The 18,549-nt window shown below is 36.3% G+C and overlaps 1 protein-coding gene across 2 annotated transcripts in view; it reads left to right on the forward strand.

The window, feature by feature from the left end:
- Positions 1-18,320, forward strand: part of ATRX (P-loop containing nucleoside triphosphate hydrolases superfamily protein) — a 53,825-nt gene extending 35,505 nt beyond the window's left edge. For both annotated transcript variants that reach the window (XM_088127863.1, XM_088127864.1), the window contains 10 exons: positions 2,646-2,795; positions 2,875-2,930; positions 3,008-3,311; positions 10,777-10,912; positions 13,581-13,642; positions 13,869-14,095; positions 14,204-14,407; positions 16,168-16,246; positions 16,323-16,591; positions 17,621-18,320. In XM_088127863.1, coding sequence (XP_087983989.1) covers positions 2,646-2,795; positions 2,875-2,930; positions 3,008-3,311; positions 10,777-10,912; positions 13,581-13,642; positions 13,869-14,095; positions 14,204-14,407; positions 16,168-16,246; positions 16,323-16,591; positions 17,621-18,002 — 1,869 coding nt within the window. In that variant the 3' untranslated portion in view covers positions 18,003-18,320. The remainder of the gene's footprint in view (positions 1-2,645; positions 2,796-2,874; positions 2,931-3,007; positions 3,312-10,776; positions 10,913-13,580; positions 13,643-13,868; positions 14,096-14,203; positions 14,408-16,167; positions 16,247-16,322; positions 16,592-17,620) is intronic.
- Positions 18,321-18,549: the final 229 nt, after the last annotated feature.

An 18,549-nucleotide genomic window follows, 5' to 3' on the forward strand; every position in this document is an offset into this window, starting at 1 on the left:
GATCACAAATATGGTGTCAAATCCATTGGACTTAGGCAACCCTTCCATGGTGATATCATCCAAATTCTCCCTAAAATAGGTAATGGAGTTAGAAAACAGTACGGCATAGGGATAAGGTTTTGTTTTGTTGGTAGACTGCACACTCCAGCACATACTTCTTTAGATCTTTTTTCATCCCTTGCCAATGCAATTCTCCAGTCGACCTCTTATAGGTCCACAAGAATCGTGAATGATCTCCCACTGCTGTGTCATGGAATGTATGTTGAGTTGTAAGTATTAGTGGTGAAGAACAAGGAAAGAACTAATATACCATGCCCAAGAACCTTCCTTGATGTAGGAATACCTTAGGTAGCCACCCAATCCATGAGAAGGTCGTTTTTAATTTTGATCAAGTTGGGATTCTTGTACACTTGCTCAATCACTAGTTGGGCATCAACGAGGTTAGGGACCATTGGTGTTGATAAACTAATTAATAATGGTCATCTGGATAGCTTTTTGCCTTATTTTTCAGACCTGAATGATATTGAATCTCAAAATCATATTTGGGCCGTTCTATATACTCAGGCTAAATGACTCACTATTATAGCAAGTAGTTTAGTGATTTTTGTTCTGTTCGAATCACAAACTTCCTAATGAAAACATAATGGATCAATTATTTGATGGACAACACAATTGCCACAAACTCCGTCTTACTAAGAAACACAAATATGACATGTAAATTCTAAAAATCTATGATACAAACTAGGGGTGATCAAGCACACTCGAAAAACCAATTTGACTAACCAAAATCAACTAAACCGACATCAGTCAGTCGGTTTAAAAAATGAATCGGTCGGAGTCAGTTTTTCCTTGTAAGAAACCGACTAGTCGGTCGGTTGGGCCATACAATACTAAAGCAAACCGATCGGCTGATTTGATAAAGGAAAAAAACTTCAGGAATCAGCGCCCATTGCATTCAGCCCACTGCATTCATGTGATTCATGTGAATCCTATTTTCTATTGTTTTTTTTTACACTCCTATTTCTCTCACTCACGTGGCTATTTGATATCCACACTTTTGTTTTCCCTTTTTTCCGTCCTCTCCGATTCTCCTTTAGCAACAACTTGACTCTTCCTCTAGCATCTACCAAAAACTGATAACGACTGACCGAATTGTCGGTTGATTGGTCGGTTTGTACAAAAGGTAAGAAAAACATAAGTTTTCAACCGACTGAAATCGAATGGTCGGTTTTCGGTGTCGGGTTTGTGCGAAAATTGACATCAACCAGCCGATGAACATCCCTCATACAAACATGACAAGAATACAGTTATAATAAAATACGATTGTTTTTGAATAAAATATGAACTTCTCATTAATTAATGAAAAGAAACAAAATTGCTAAAAAAAAACTCCCAATGGGAGTGAAGAAAACAAAATAAAGAAAAGAGAAAGAAGAATGCAAGAAGGAGATACAACTCGATAAAACAAGAAGAATAGTGACATAAAGACCATAATAACTACTATCAGAATGAGCCTCCTAATTACAAGAAGCCAAAAACAAACTTTAAAGGTCTTAATCATCAGAAGCATCTTCACGGGACAAGTCTTTGAAGTCTTTAAAAAGCTTGGCCCCAATTTCAGCGATCTCTCTATCCCGATCAGCATCCTGATCAGCTTTTAACTCCAACTTTCTTCTAGAGTACTCTTCTAAACCGGCAACCCTTTCTTTTAGAAGTTTGACAAGCACGGAATTTAGTAAGGACAAATAAACATCCAATTGATTGGGAGATAAACTAAAGATGAATTTGAGGGATGAAACAATGTCTTCCTTGGAAACTTGAAGAGGAAAATCCGTGATGTCTTCCAAAGAAGCTTGTAGAGAAAACCGTGATGCAAGTGGAGGATGGGCCCAACTAATCAAAGAAATGCTTCAAAATTAAGGACAAAACAACCAAAGGAACCCCATTCATTAAATAAGAGATGCCAGGGCAATGAGGGAAAAAAAGGAAGAAAAACTCCTTGGAACATGAGACAAGAACCTTTGACCACTCTGAAACCAATGAGAAGTAAAAGCTGCAGATATATACAATTTTTACAGATATATTTTATTTTTATACATTTCAATGATTCTCATGCTAAAAATTTGTTTTTTTAGGGTATTTATCCATTTATGTTACAATATTTTATGTCAAATGTTCGAGATAGATCTAGACCAATTTGATTTTTTTAATAATTTAACATCTTAACTGAAAGGAAATTTAAAGTCAATAATTCTTTAGTAATAATATATATTTCAGTCACAAAATGTTCATGGTGTTCAATTTCATTATTCTTAACAAGTCTTTGACAATGTGCCCCACAAGTGTTTGGATTCGTGTACAATTTGTTCAACTAGCATTCAACACAGGTCTATTGTGCCTAACAAGTGTCAGTTATGTGTCCAACAAGTGTCAGACACGGACAAAACTCTCATAAATGGGCTTGAGTGTGACCTTTCAGACAAAACTTGGCTGAAATAGGCAATGAACTTGCGATTCTGTATCAAAACAACCCTTACACTCGAGTTCCCTATACGATTACATATTGTCGTGGAGGAAAAATATTATTTCGTACCAGTAATGCTAACTTCATATGGATATGACTTTTGCTACTTTCTAACTGCCAGGATGGACCAGATATACTTGTTTGTGATGAGGCCCACATGATTAAAAATACCAAGGCTGATATAACCCAGGCTTTGAAACAAGTGAAATGCCAGAGAAGGATTGCGTTAACTGGATCACCACTACAAAACAATCTCATGGAGTATTATTGCGTAAGTATACGAAACAGTTACAGCAGCTTATATATTTATATATGATATTCTTTATTCGTTGATATGATAATTGGGACAGATGGTCGATTTTGTGAGAGAAGGTTTCCTGGGAAGTAGCCATGAGTTTAGGAACCGGTAAGACTCCCACCTTCAATCTTCTCTTCTTCTACCTTTTTGTCCTTTCATATTTCTCTAACCACTCTCTTATGCAGCTTTCAGAACCCTATAGAGAATGGGCAGCATACTAATTCTACTCTGGATGATGTTAAAATAATGAACCAGAGGTCTCATATCCTATATGAACAGTTAAAAGGGTTTGTTCAAAGAATGGACATGACTGTGGTAAAGAAGGACTTGCCACCTAAAACTGTCTTTGTGATATCCGTTAAGCTTTCTCCCTTACAGAGGAAGTTATACAAAAGATTTCTTGATGTGCATGGATTTAATAATGGCAAGGATTCCAGTGAACAGTTGAGGAAGAGAAGCTTTTTTGCTGGATACCAAGCATTAGCCCAGGTATATATTTATAATATCCTTTATCTCATTTTCAAGACTGCTAATCTATACTCTACATGCATATATTTTGGCATGGGCATAGCTGCACTGGACTAAAAGAAGTGTAGTCATTTGTACACATTGTGTAGGTTCTGTTTGATTGTTGTCCTTAGAGGTTGATTAGCACTTTGATGAGAGAAGTGCGAGCCGCGAGGGGGGTCCATTAGGATTGATATTTTCACAGTAGTTCATGTTCATGTTGATTAAAAAAGAAAGAATTCTTAGTTTTGTGTCCATATTATGCTGGTTTACTGCAAACGTTCTCTCCGCCCATTGTTATAGCTGGCAGTGTCTTTTGTAAGTATTTTCCTCTACATTTTTGTCATTTCATTCACCAATGAAATTCTCTCTCTTTTAAAAAAAAATGTTTTAGCTTCAACGTAAGACAAGTATTTGCAGTTTCAAAATTTTGATATTGCTTAAACTTTTTAAAATTGATCTCCAAGGGCAGCCCAGTTTCGAGGGCTTTAGTTTTCAATTTGCTACCAAGGTTTCAAGTTTGATTATTTCAATGATATTAAATCAAGTCCTTAGTCTTTATTGATGATTAATTATTTTGTGATAATAGTATTTCTGATATGAATTTAACTTTTTCGATATTCAATCAATCATGTGCATGAGGTTCAAAGTAATAGAATAATGAAAAAAATATATATGTAAGATTTCCTACTAATAGCTCAATTTGTCAAGGAACCTATATTCTCTCTAAAAGCTAGAGGTTCAAATCCCACCTCACCCAACCCTGTTGAACTAAAGGAAAAAACATATTTTTCTCATACATTTTTATCTAAAAGTTAAATATAAAATAATACCAATATAACTAATTATAATACGATTAAATAAAATCTATTTATACCTTTATCAAATATTTGTTTGTCAATTTGGCATATAGTCAAACTCTTAAAAAGTTAGTTTTAGTATAATATAAAATACAATTTAAAAGTATCATGTACACATACTAAACTACTAGTGTAAGAAAAGCATAATGTTTGGAAAACCTTAGATACTTAAATGTTAAATATTAGATACTGAATATCAATAAAATTATAATTTATTTTTTCATTTTAATTTTTTAACGACAACTTTTTTTTCCAAACTCATAAAAGAAAAAGAAACTTAGGGATTGAGTCCATCTAGAACATAAAAAAGTAAGTTCTAGTACTCCAAATCCACTCTGCTTTAAGAAATTGTAATGAAAAACGGTTTTATCAAATTTTAGATTGCCATGGCCTACACAAACCTATTTGGAAGGCCATTTATCCAAAAAAGGTTAAATTTGTGGATAAAAGTTCTAAATCTGGGAGTTCAGCCACTCATGCCTAAACATTTTTGATAAGCTGCAAAAGAGATGTCCATGGTGGCCATCTCTCCATTATGGTGCTGTTGGTGCAAAGAAGATTCTGAATCACAAGCCCATATTTTCATGGATTGCCCTTTCTCTACAGCGATTTGGAAGTATCTTTTATCTATCTTTGGATGGAAGGTAGTCATAACAAACAACTTGAGAGACTGGTTAGCTTTAATTATCCTTCATCACCCCTTCAAGTAAGAAAAGGCAACCTGGTGTAGGCAATTTAGAGAGAAAACTAGGATTGTATTCAAGTGTAGGAAAAGTTACAAATGACCAGCTATTTATAGGAAATATCCTAGGGAAATGGGAAGAACTAATAACTTAACTATGTAACTAACTAACTAACTCAAAGCTAACTAAAGTAGTTACTGATAGTTACATCAATTTTCCCTCCCTCTAAAAAAAACTCGACCTCGAGTTAAGAAGCCAATGTAAAAGAATCTGGTGCTGCGTATGGATATATGTCTGCCACATTGAAGATTGGACTAATATTGAAGTTTGGAGGTAGCTGGATTTTGTAAGCATTTGGGCCGTACTTTTGTAATATCTCAAAAGGTCCCCATTTTTTCTTCTGTAACTTGTGTGCTGTACCAGAAGGCAGCCTTCCTTTAGTCAAGTGTATCATGACCAAATCTCCTTCTTTGAACTCTTGGTCGCACCTCTTTTTGTCTGCCTTTTGCTTGTACTTTGCATTTGTTGTTTCAATATGTTGGCGAACTTCTTCATGTAATTGTTGTATTCGTTAGGCCATTTGTTCAGCTTCCAAACTGAAATCAACATAAAGAGGAATATTAGCGAGGTCTACTGTTAGTTTTGGGAGACTAGTATAAACTACTTCAAAAGGGGACTTCCCTGTGGTCCGGTTTTGCATGTGGTTGAAAGCAAATTCCGCTTGTGCTAGGCCCAGATCCCATTGCTTTGGTCTATCACTGCAAATACAGCGTATGAGATTGCCGAGAGTCCGGTTTGTTACTTCCGTTTGACCATCCGTTTGTGGATGGTTTGTTGTGCTGTATTTGAGTGAAGTATCGAATTTGCGCCAAAGTGTCTTCCAAAAGTGACTAAGGAACTTGACGTCCCTATCTGACACTATGGTCTTTGGTATGCCATGTAAGCGGACGATTTCCCTAAAGAATAAATTTGCCACATATATGGCATCTGATGTTTTCTTACATGCCAAAAAAATGGGCCATTTTGCTGAATCGGTCTACAACCACTAACACTGAATCATAACCTCGTTGTGTGAGGGGTAATCCAAGGACAAAGTCCATAAATAGATCTTCCCAAATATTTTTTGGTGTAGGTAAAGGTATGTAAAGGCCAGTGTTCTGTTTTGTCCCCTTATTAGTTTGACAAATGAAACACTTGGAGACATAGCTAAAGACGTCTTTTCGTAGTTGAGGCCAAAAGAAGCGTGCTCCCACAAGGGTTAGTGTTTTGTCTCGACCAAAGTGACCGGCCAAACCTCCCGCATGTAGGTTTTTAATCAGGGCTTCTCTTAGGGATGTATTAGGGATAGAAAGTTGATCCCCCTTAAAGAGATACCCATCTAGGATATGAAATTCCCCTGTATGTTTGTGTTGCTGACAATGAGTCCATATTTTTTCGAAATCTGGATCAGTTTGGTAAGTTGTAGATAAGGCCGAAAAAGCAGTAACTTCACTTTGTAAAATCGTGAGAAGAGAATGTTTCCTACTAAGGGCATCGGCTGCCTTATTAAGGGTACCATCCTTGTGTTTGATAACAAAATCAAACCGTTGCAAAAAGGACAGCCATCTAGCGTGCATGCGGCTGATAGATTTCTGTGTGTGAAGGAACTTTAAAGAGAAATGGTCAGTAAATAAGATAAATTTGTGGCTAAGCAAGTAGTGCTCCCATTGTTTAAGTGCTCGAACCAGGGCATATAATTCTTGCTCGTATGTACTCCAATTTTGGCGAGAGGGGCTTAATTTCTCACTAAAGTACTCAATCGGATGTTGATTTTGGGATAAAACAGCTCCAATACCAACCCCAGAAGCGTCTACGGCTACCTCAAAGGGTTGGGTGAAATCTGGCAGTTTCAAAACGGGGCTGTTTGTTAATTTCTGTTTCAAATGTAGGAAACTCTGCTTCTGAGCTTGAGACCACTGGAAGTTGCCCTTTTTTAGGCAATCAGTGAGGGGGCGCGCGAGAGTGCTAAAGTCCTTAATGAATTTTCTGTAAAAAGAAGCTAATCTGAGGAAGCATTGGATACCTTTTATGGAATTCGGTTCAGGCCAATCAGCAATAGCCTTAATTTTGGCTGGATCCATTTTTAATCCCTGCTGACTAATTATAAACCCTAGGAAAGAGATTTCTGAGACTAGAAAAAGGCATTTTTTGATATTTATGACCAGTTTATTGTGGTGTAGGGCTGAAAATAGAGTGTCCAAGTGTGTAATGTGGTCACTTCTTGTTTTACTATAGACTAAGATGTCATCAAAGTAGACAACTATGAATTTGTGTAAAAAAAGGAAGAAGTACCTGATGCATTAGGCGCATGAAAGTGCTTGGTGCGTTGGATAAACCAAATGACATGACTAACCATTCGAATAGCCCTTCGTTTGTTTTGAAAGCTGTTTTCCATTCGTCTCCTGGACGAATTCTGATTTGGTGGTATCCACTGCGGAGATCCACTTTAGAAAAGAAGTTGGCACCCCCTAATTGGTCAAGGAGATCAATGATGCGAGGGATAGGAAACCGGTATTTGATAGTAATCTTGTTGATAGCCCGGCTATCCACACACATTCGCCAAGATCCATCTTTTTTGGGCGTAAGGAGTGCTGGGACAGCACAAGGGCTTAAGCTAGGTTTAATATGGCCTTTGGCTAACAATTCTGCCACTTGGTCATGTAAAATTTTGTATTCATTTGGACTCATGCGATAATGTGGCAAGTTGGGTAATGTGGCACCTGGAATGAGATCAATGTGGTGTTGAATGTCCCTCATTGGAGGTAAAGACTCTGGTGGATTAAGGAGGTCAGGAAAGGTGGATAAGAGTTGGTCAACCTCCGGTGGTATGGTAGAGGTAGTAATAGTATCGGAACTATCAAAGCTTTTTATTATTAAGCTTAAAATAGGAGCAGATTGTTGAAACAGAAGTTGTTTTGCATTGCAAATGTGGAAAAGATTGCCTTTGTCCACATGTTTTGAATTTGTAGGGCTGGTTAGAGGGAGTAGAACCACTGTTTTCCCCATCCATGTAAATTCATATGTGTTTTCACGACCCCTATGGATGACCTGAGTATCAAATGGCCAAGGACGTCCCAAAAGGATGTGACAAACATCCATATCGAGGACGTCACATAATTTGATCCTTGTAGCTTGTCCCAATGGATAATGGAATAGTACATAGGGTATTAACAAGGGCCTCACCACCCTTTCGGATCCAACTGATCTTGTATGGCGTGGGGTGGGGGGAAACTTTGAGGTTTAAGCTTGAAACCAACTTACTTGAAACGACATTTTCAGTACTGCCACTGTCAATGATAATAGTACAAACCTTACCATTGACAGTACATCGCGTGCGGAATAAGGAGTGTCGTTGTGGCGTAGGTTGTATCTTAGGGGTAAGTAAAATTCTTTCCAACACACAAGAAAGTTGGTCTCCTTCATCGGGTTCCAGGTAGGCAATATCTCCATCGGAGTCATGGCCACAAGACTCACCCAAATCTTGGTCATCTTCCACAAAGTTAACCATTTTACGCTGTGGACATTCATTGGATAAATGGCCCACTTGCCCACAGCGAAAACATTTTCCCAATGTGGGTCTATTGTAGACATTGGATGTCTTCTTGATAGGTTGGTCAGTAGGTTTTGTATCCTCAGATCCTTTACCTTTGGAAGTGGAGGCAGAACCGGGGGTGGTTTTATCAAGGGAGAATGTACCTTTTTCTGAAGAACCACTTGGAACGTCTCCCAGTGTCCTTCGTTGATATTGTACCTTAAATCGATTAGCTTGTTGTTCCTCCACGGTTATGGCCGTGGCAATGGCCTCAGCAAGATATCCAATTGGTTGGAGCTGAAGTTTTTCTTTGATGTCAGCCCGAAGACCACTAATAAAACGAGCTACTTGGTATTGATCGGGCTCTCCAAGATTGGTTCTTGCTCCCAACCTATGGAATTCCTCGGTGTAGTATGCTATTGATCGTGTGCCCTGTTTACAATTTTGGTATTGATTGTATAAGATTTGCTCAAAATTGATGGGTAAAAACCTGGCACGCATGAGCTTCTTCATCTTCTCCCAAGCACGGATAGGCACCTTCCCAAAACGTCGCCTGTTGGTGTCCAATTGTTCCCACCAAGCGGAAGCCCCTCCTTTCAATTTTAGCGCCACTAACTTTACCTTCTTGTTGTCCGGAGTCGACATGTATTCAAAAAAGCTTTCTACATTCTTGATCCATTCAAGAAAGCCTTCGATATCTAACCTGCCATCAAACGGAGGAAGATCAACTTTCATCTTGTATTCACTGGTTTCGCGGGGTTGATAGGGGTTGTACAGCTGCTGTCTCCGGTCATCCCACAACGGCATATCCTCCTCATCACTCGATGAATCTACAGGGAATTGTTGTCGGCGAGGGCCTTGAACAAACCGACGACGCACACACTTTTCTTGCTGTCTTTCTTGATATGGTGGAAGGGCATAGTATGATTCTTGATGGTTACAAAAGGTTCTGGGATAAGGTTCTTGGTTCGGATTGTGGGCTAATTCCGAATGTTGACGAAGAGCAGGATGAGGTTCTTTAAAAGGAACAGGATCTTTCGGCATTCTTGGCACTTGGTGTTGTGCATCGCAATCCAAAGCCATCCCCTGTTCTTGAACCTCCTTGCCATTCTTTTTTCTTGGTTGTTCTTGTTGTATCTGCAGGCCATCAATCTTGTCTACTAAAACGTTCAAGATTTGTTTAATCTCAACCACATTGTGCTGTAAATTTTCAACAGCTCCTTCAACCATCAGCAAGCGAATGGTTGATGACCGTGGAGAGAGAGCGGTGGTTGGTTCCGCTTCTTTGTCACCGAGTGAAGAGTCTCCACTTACCGGAGCATTCTTTCTTCTCGCCATGGACAATTACCCAAGGACGTTGGTTGCTCTGATACCAAATTGGTGTAGGCAATTTAGAGAAAAAACTAGGATTGTATTCAAGTGTAGGAAAAGTTACAAATGATCAGCTATTTATAGGAAATATCCTAGGGATATGGGAAGAACTAATAACTTAACTATGTAACTAACTAACTAACTCAAAGCTAACTAAAGTAGTTACTGATAGTTACATCACAACCCTATGGCAACACCTCAACAGAGCCTTTATTTGGTCAATTTAGGAACTCTGGACTCTTCAATGACAAAGAAAACTCTTCTCAACATGTGGTAGAATCTCTCTTTTTTGGCATTATCTTGGTGTAAAAATGTCTCTCCTTTTAAAAACTATAGTTTGAATTCTCTTACAAGAGAAGTAGGTTTTAATCCTTTTGTATAATTTCATATACCATCAATGAAATTGTTTCCAATCCACCAAAAAAGAAAAAAAAATTACCAAAGACATTCTATTGTTTTTTTTTTTTCTCATGTTCCTAAAACAAATATATTTTCTTAATTTATTAACAAACTTGTCACTGGCTATTTCTCATTTTAATATATATATATTTTTCAACAAGAAACAAACTTTTTATTGATTAATGAAAAATTAAAAAAGTGTTCAAAAGATACAAACTCCTATGGAAATGAGAAAAATAAAAAAACAGTAAAACTATCTAAGAACAAAAGCTTCCCATGAAGAACAAATAGTGCTAACAGGGTAGTCCTTCAAAAGATGAGAAATCAAACACCATCGAGATGCTTTGAACTTAGTTAATTCAAAACGGTCAAGTCAATCCCTTCTCTTCTCTTCGAAGATTCTTTGGTTTCTTTCCAACCAAATTTCTTAAAGTATAGCTTTAACTGCGTTTGCCATAATAATCAAGCTATTTCTCATTTCAATATATCCAATTCATTAGAACATATTCTTTCCCTTTGTCACTGCACAAATTATGTTATTATGTTTTTCTTGTCAATTATAGATTTGGAACCATCCTGGAATCCTGCAATTGTCAAAAGAAGACAAATATTATGTGAAGCGTGAAGATGCTGTTGAAAATTTTCTTGCAGATGACAGCTCTAGTGATGAAAACATGGATTCTAATATTGGCATTGGAGGTATATTTCGTCAGATGTTGGATCTTTCTGTATTATTTATTTTCTGGTGATTGTAAATAATAGTAGTCAATCTTGTATATTAGGGGGAAGTAGCTGTCAAATCTAATTTCTTTTAGTTGGAGTCAGGTTTATTCTCTACTTTTAAGGGGACCATGGAATTATTCTCTAATAGAGAAAGTAATATCACTATATTTTAACAAAAACCTTCTTGGTATAATATTAGGACCTGTAGGGGGAACTTCCTAGCCCCTTCTTTTTTTAAGGCACACCTTTATTCAGTGATATTTCCTTGTCTGTTTGTTTGAGGTCTTTTCATCCCTTCAACCATTTGTCTCGTCCAGCTGTTTGACCATTAGGTAGGTTTTTGGTTCCATTTTTAATTCATTCAGGTCTATTTATTCGAGGTAAGTACATTATTGATTCTTTAGTTTGAAATCCATACATTTGTTTGTTCTTCTGCTATATTTCTTGTTCGTTCTTGTCACCATGTTTGTGGTATCATTTTAACCAAACCTTGATGAAATTCATGGAAAACCAACTTATCATCCCAACACGTGCTCTAGTTACATTATTTGACTTAATGGAGGTGACTTCCTGTGATGGTCTTGTAAGTGTTTGAATGGGCTGTATATTCATGGTAAAAAAAGGGTATGCTATTAGAGACAGAATGCACTAGCGAGGATCCTTCATACGTCTAAAATTCCATGGATCAAGATAACAGTGCTAACTTTATGTGCTATTCGACAACAAAGGATCCTTTTTGTCTAAAAAACTCTATTCTTTATGCATGGTAAAAAAAGGGTATACTATTAGAGACAAAAAGAAAGCATTGGCCACTATGGATAAAGATATCAGTGTTGACTTTATGTGCTATTCTACAAATAAAAAAATTTATGGAAAATATAAACTTGATGTATTGACACCAAGGCAACTAGACTAAAATCTTTTTAGTTGATACTGTAACTGAGAGAACCTTAACAAGGAGAGAATACAATCACCAACACTCTAAATCTAATTCATCGAAAAGGTCCCCTCCTGCTCTAATATTTTATTAAACATGAATAAACCACCAAGTTCATTGGTGGTTTATTCATGTTTAAGATGAATTTAATTCACTTATTGGATATCTTAACAATACTCATCATGTTCATCATAGATGATTTCCTTGCCCTAAAGTGACCTTGCCTGATTGGGAAATCTTTGAGCATTTCGATATAGAAAACCCCAAGTGTGTTATATTCTAGGTGCTTAAACTATGTGATTGATAAATCCTCCTTTATTTATTGTGAGCTAAGGATCCACCCCCCTTCAGAATTTGGTTCATATTGTTCATTGAGTAACCTTTGATCATGAACCATAGAATAAGATCTATTTTGTATCGTATTTAAGGGATTCTTGGGTTTTGGCCATTGAGGCAATGTTCCTCGATCATTTTCAAATTGCCTTCCTTCATTTTCTTTTTTTCAACAAGAAACGAAAATTTTCGTTGATGAATGAAAATAAACAAAGAGTTCAAGGAAACAAACTCCAAACGGGAGTGAGGAAAAATAGTAAAGCAAAACAACTAGAAGCAAAACAACGCAACAGACCCAGAAGATATAAAAATTGAAAAGAGCTTGAAAATGTAGTAGATCAAAATCATTCTCAACAAATCGGTAAGAAGTGATCATATGTTTAGAGTTTTAATTGGGACCAAAGAACTTGAGTGATTGGTTTGGTTTAAAAGTTAAAACTCAGAAGATAAAGAATTATAGTTGATTTGTTCATGTTTATGGTCCAAGTTTGAAGTACTTGTACAACTAAGCTCCCTATTTTGTACCAACTACAGCTAGTTTAAAGTTAGCACATAAAGAAACCTCTCCCACCAAGCTACAAAAACTGCATCCTGGAACGCCTTGTAAGAGGCCAAAAAACTTGAAGTATTCGCCCAGCAACTTTAAACAATCTCCCTTTTGTAGAAGGCAGGCTCAACCAAACAAATATCTCTGTAGTGATGAATCGGCCAAAGCACTTAGTTTACAACCCAGCATTCTTGTATTTTTAAATTTTAGAAGGCAGATGACACCATGATTTTTCTTTTTCTTTTTCTTTTCTTTTGGATAGGAAACAAATTTCATGAAATTTTTAAAAGAACAAATCCTATCCAATGAAGTTACAAAAAACTTCTCCAGTTGGATATGAGAGAATTTAAACTGTAACTATTGAAAGGATTTACAAGCTTGCACCAAGATGAAGCCAAAAAGATATAGTGTTGATCAAAAGTTGGTGGGTATGCTCCTTTTCCTTGAAAATTCTGGAGTTCCTCTCTATCCACAAGATCCAGATCCAGATGAAGGCTGAAAATATTATCCTCATATCACCAGCATAGAGCAAGAATCAACAGAACATAAGAAACAAGTAGGATGCAGATGACACAATGGAGAAATTCACTGTTTCTGTTGGTTATTTTGAGTAGAATTAGTCCATAATTGCAGCAGGTATAAATTATTTAAAAAAATGAATGCCTTGTTTAAAATATATGAATTTTTCTTTTATTTTTCATATTTTTATTTCCCTCTTGCTGAACCTTTTTTTTTTTAACAGTTATTTTATTCATCGTTGCCATGCTTTAAGTGTCTCTGTATGTGTAATAACGTAATGATTGTTTCGATATTTCTTTGCTTAACAGAGAAGCCAGCGAATGCCAATGGAAATCATCAGGATAAGTTTGTTAGTGGCTTCTTCATTAAGGTATGTGTTACAATTTGCTATCTATTTTTCATCTTACGTTTCAAATTTCCCCACGAAGAGTTCTGTTAGATTGTTTTTTGGTCACTGGAGATGAACGCAGCTCTGTTGCTCCTTATTCTTATTTGCAATTTATCAATTTGATATACAACATTTATGTCATGATGTGCAGACTAGTCAAATTAAAACTCTCATACAAGGTTTCGCAATGCCCTTTTATTTATTTTAGGATTGGTGGAATGGCCTGCTTCATGCAAATAGTTACAAGGAGCTCGATTACAGTGGCAAGATGGTTTTGCTACTGGAGATCTTAACCATGTGCTCTGAATTGGGTGATAAGGCATTGGTATTCAGCCAGAGCATTCCTACGCTTGACCTAATTGAATTCTACCTTTCAAGATTGCCCAGACGAGGAAAGGGAGGAAAATTTTGGAAGAAGGGTAAAGATTGGTATAGGTACGCAATAGTATTATGTTTGCTCACTTTCTGCTTCTCATTTCAAAATTTGGGAATTTCTTATTTTATTATACCCTCAACCCAAAAAAGTTAAACCTTAATTGTCAGGCTTGATGGAAGAACTGAGGGTTCCGAAAGACAGAAGATTGTTGAAAGGTTTAATGAGCCTTTAAATAAGAGGGTAAAATGTACCCTGATATCTACTAGAGCTGGATCATTGGGCATCAATCTTCATTCTGCTAATCGCGTCGTCATAGTGGATGGTTCTTGGAATCCAACTTATGATCTTCAGGCTATTTATCGTGCTTGGAGGTAGTATATTTATCTTATTCTTGTTCCACCTCTTACTCAATAATACAATTATTTCTGGAAATTCAATGGCCATGTCAGACTTGGGTATATAATTTTATTTATTACGCAAGAGAGCATGCCATGAGGAACTTGGGCATTTTTTGCCGGGTACTATTCTGGTGATTTTCTGCAGAATGTCACTTCTTAGGATGTAAAAATACTCCTAAAAATAGATGTCACGAGCTCATCAAAACACTAATTTGTTGTAGAATTCTTACAAACGAAGGTAGATTCATGAAACCATTTTTGTGGCCTGGGGGTTATTGAAGGAAAAAAGTACCCAAGTTTGAAAAGTTCAATACTTCCACGGATAATTTTTCCCTTCCGGAACTTACATTTTCAGCAAAAGTGATCCAATGTTTCTCTTAATTCTTCTGTAACCCAACTTGCCAACTCCGACACCAAATCCCCTTGCTGTAAAAAGTAATAGTGAGCCACGAAATGAAAATTTTATCATATTGCAAAATTTTGCTAAAGCCAGATGAAATTAGCCTCTAAAAATTGTAATCCTTCATTCACACCAGAAAAAACTCATTCATGTATAGGGAGATGTTTGAGGTATCAAATTTAGGTTCCATGCATTATTTTCTTGGCATGGAGATTCATCAAGAAAAAATGGTATTTCACTACTCAAAGAAAGTATGCGAAGAAATTTGGAAGGAGTTTAAGATGGATACATATAAAGTCGTTTCCATTTCTTCAACATCAAATGATCAAATTTAAAAGTCTCTGAGGCATGATGGCGAGAAACTCTCTAGTTCCACAATTTGTCAAAGTTTGGTCGGGAGCCTCCTTTATTTGGTAAATTGGTTGCATCTAAGTCAGGCTTTGTATTTGCTGCAAGTATGCTCTCAAGATATATGAATTTTCCTAGCGAAGTCCTGAAACTCAAAAGGGTACTTCTGATTACGGAATCTAGTTTGAATTTGTGACTTAGATTGGATATGTTGATTGTGGTTGGGCTAGTTATATCGATAATTCTAACAGTTTTGTCAGCTATATTTCTTTTCTCTTGACACTTGAATTTTCCCTTGAAACTCGAAACAAGATGTTGTGGCTCAATCTATCATCGAAGTTGGATGTATTTCAGCTGCATTAGTTGCAACTTGCAAATCAAGTGATCTAGCTTTGCATTCTAGGTGATTTGGGACTTAACCGAAGAAACCTATAAAATTTTTCTTTTTAACGAGTCTAAAATGCTATTTCCTCTAGAAGAAAACACATCAAAGTCAAGTTTCTTTAAATCGAGTGAGGCATAGAAAGGTCAGACCAAGCTCATTTATTGTAGCTCTGCACAACTTGTTGACATTCTCACACGAGGTCTATCATATAAACAATTTGCATCTTTATGCCTCAAGTTGGATGACAGCAAATCTCAAAGAGTGAGATTTGAGTGTTTTCCTTAATTAAATATTTAATTTTAAGTTATTTTTCATTTATGTTTTTGCTTTTTAAATTCCTTATTATTAAACATCTACAATTAATGTGCTTTGAAGTTTTTCAATTTAAGCTAGATCTTAAAGAAAATTCATTATTGTTTCTATAAAAGCATGAGCATTCTATGTGAGTTTTGTATCATCAATAAGAAATTATCTTTCTTTTCACATTTCACTCTCATATTTCCAATTTTACTTTGAAGCTGCATTTGACGGTGGTCTCCAAAAAGTTTTATTGTTTAATATAATACATGACTTATATGAACTTTTTTTTTAATCTTGCAGATATGGCCAAACAAAACCTGTGTTTGCTTACAGATTTTTGGCACATGGAACAATGGAAGAAAAAATTTACAAGCGTCAGGTATGGTAAAGAATTTACTTACATTTCAATGAAATTCTTTTACGGACTTGAATTTGATGAAAATTAAGTTTGATAGGTAACAAAGGAGGGACTGGCGGCAAGAGTTGTCGATCGCCAACAGGTATACCGGACTATTTCTCGGGAGGAAATGTTGCATCTTTTTGAATTTGGTGATGATGAGAACCCTGAGGCTTCCACCGAGTTGGACCAAGGAAATGGCCATGCACCTCACCCGACTACAACTGGGCATCATGGAAATGTGCTCAAGCAGAAAGGGCCTCTTTCCCATGGAAGTTGCTCATCTGACAAGTTAATGGAAAGTTTACTTGGCCAACACCATCCGAGGTAAATTCTTTGAACATATTAATCATCTATTGTTATAAAAATGGTACATAATTGGAACATCAGACAAATTATTCTCTTGTTTGTAAGGGAACCTTAAGAGGAAGTTATAATTACAAACTTACCCGGAGGTGGGAGTACTAATGATCCTTAAGACTATGAAAACTAAATGCAGATCTTTTTGGTGCAACATTGAAATTGATCATTCATAATCTGCTTTCAAATTGATCACCATTATTGTTATGTTATTTTTTAATATCTAGATCAACTTACACGCACCTTGATTGATCTAATAGGATAGTCGTTTGACCTTGCAACATTTGGGGTTATCAAGAAATTCGAAGGATTTTATTTTCTAGGTGGGTGGCAACTATGGAATTTGAACTTATTCCTATAAAATTATTTTTACTTTTTTCATTTGTTATAATAGTACTAGACCAACTTAGAGTGGTTTATAATCCTCCACTATTAGAACCATGAAATTGGGTCGCTTCTATTTTGTCTATTTAATTCTACACTCTCTGATGCAACCTAGAATGTAAGAGAGACTGAACTCCAATAGTACTCTACAAAAGTAATTATTGAAGAGTCTTTCAAATACAATAAAATTAACCCTGGAGGATGTTAGCCCACCAACCAAAAAAACCAATCACTAAGAAAATAAGTAATAACCAAACTTCTATAACCAACTAATAAGAAATTATAAAATCATAAGATTATTATTATTTTTTAAGAAGAAACAATCAAAAAAGGAGAACAATGACAGCCTAAGGGCTCAGGTGGAGGTTACCCCCAAAATAACTAGAGTAAGGCCTTCCACAGTATACAAAACCAGGAGCATTCAGACTATGATTTTATACTCCGATTATTTTCCTTTCTTCCAAAATGACAAAGTTTCCTATCGTTCTTAGTACAAAATGGAATGAAAATCTCGCATGATTTTGTGGTTTGCATCCTTAATATTTCTAGTATGGGAATTCAGGTTTCACCAAATTCCATGTGCTATAGTTCTGATGGCCTCTCTTTATTCAGGTGGGTTGCTAACTACCACGAGCACGAAACATTACTGCAAGAGAATGAAGATGAAAAGCTATCAAAGGAGGAGCAAGACATGGCATGGGAAGTGTACAGAAAATCATTGGGATGGGAGGAAGTGCAGAAAGTTTCGCCAGGTGATTTAACGTCCGAGCAAAAGCTAACCACGTCAAATGTCGCTCATCCTGCACCCGAGACTATCAATCTGGCACAATCAAGGGCAAGGAACCGATTCATTACTCGTAAATGTACTAATCTTTCCCACTTGCTGACACTAAGAAGTCAAGGGACAAAAGTTGGCTGCAGTACAGTATGTGGAGAATGCGCTCAAGAGATAAGCTGGGAAGAGCTCAACAGAGATAGCAAGCTAGGGAAGTGACGAACAGCTTCATTCTTCCATTCTATCTATATTTTGTGCTGCTATTGCAGCCTCCGTAAGTCCAATTCTTCTAACAGATTCTAACTTTAGCAATTCCTTTTTGTAACATGAATCCCTTTTTGGCTCCACTTTTATGTTTCTTTCAGGTCCTTTTTGTCTTTTTCTATTTTATTTTTTGGTGAGGGGGGCAGACATAATAGAGAGAAGGGTATAATTCATATTGGTTAGTTGAAACTAGGTCTGTATAGATTTGTATTCTGTGATCTTTCAATATATATAGTTGAATGAAATAGCAGTAAGTTCTCTGTTCTTGTTTCATTTACACAGCTCATTGCTCTGAGGCTATAATTTGTTTCTGCATAATTACTTTTCTTTTACATTTTATTCCTGGCTACTATTATAATTTCATAAAACATAGAAATCCGAGCCATTTGAAACTAATTATTTTGTTTTCTGTTTTCTGATTTAAAAAATTAAGCTTATGAATTTTACTTTTAAAATTTTGTTGCTTTGTTTTGTCACCTACTTTTTAAACTGTTGTCATAAT

The sequence above is a fragment of the Momordica charantia genome, assembly GCF_013281855.1.
Source record: "Momordica charantia cultivar OHB3-1 chromosome 8 unlocalized genomic scaffold, Mcharantia_2.0 BLBB01000008.1, whole genome shotgun sequence".
In the NCBI taxonomy this organism is placed as follows: Eukaryota; Viridiplantae; Streptophyta; class Magnoliopsida; order Cucurbitales; family Cucurbitaceae; genus Momordica; species Momordica charantia.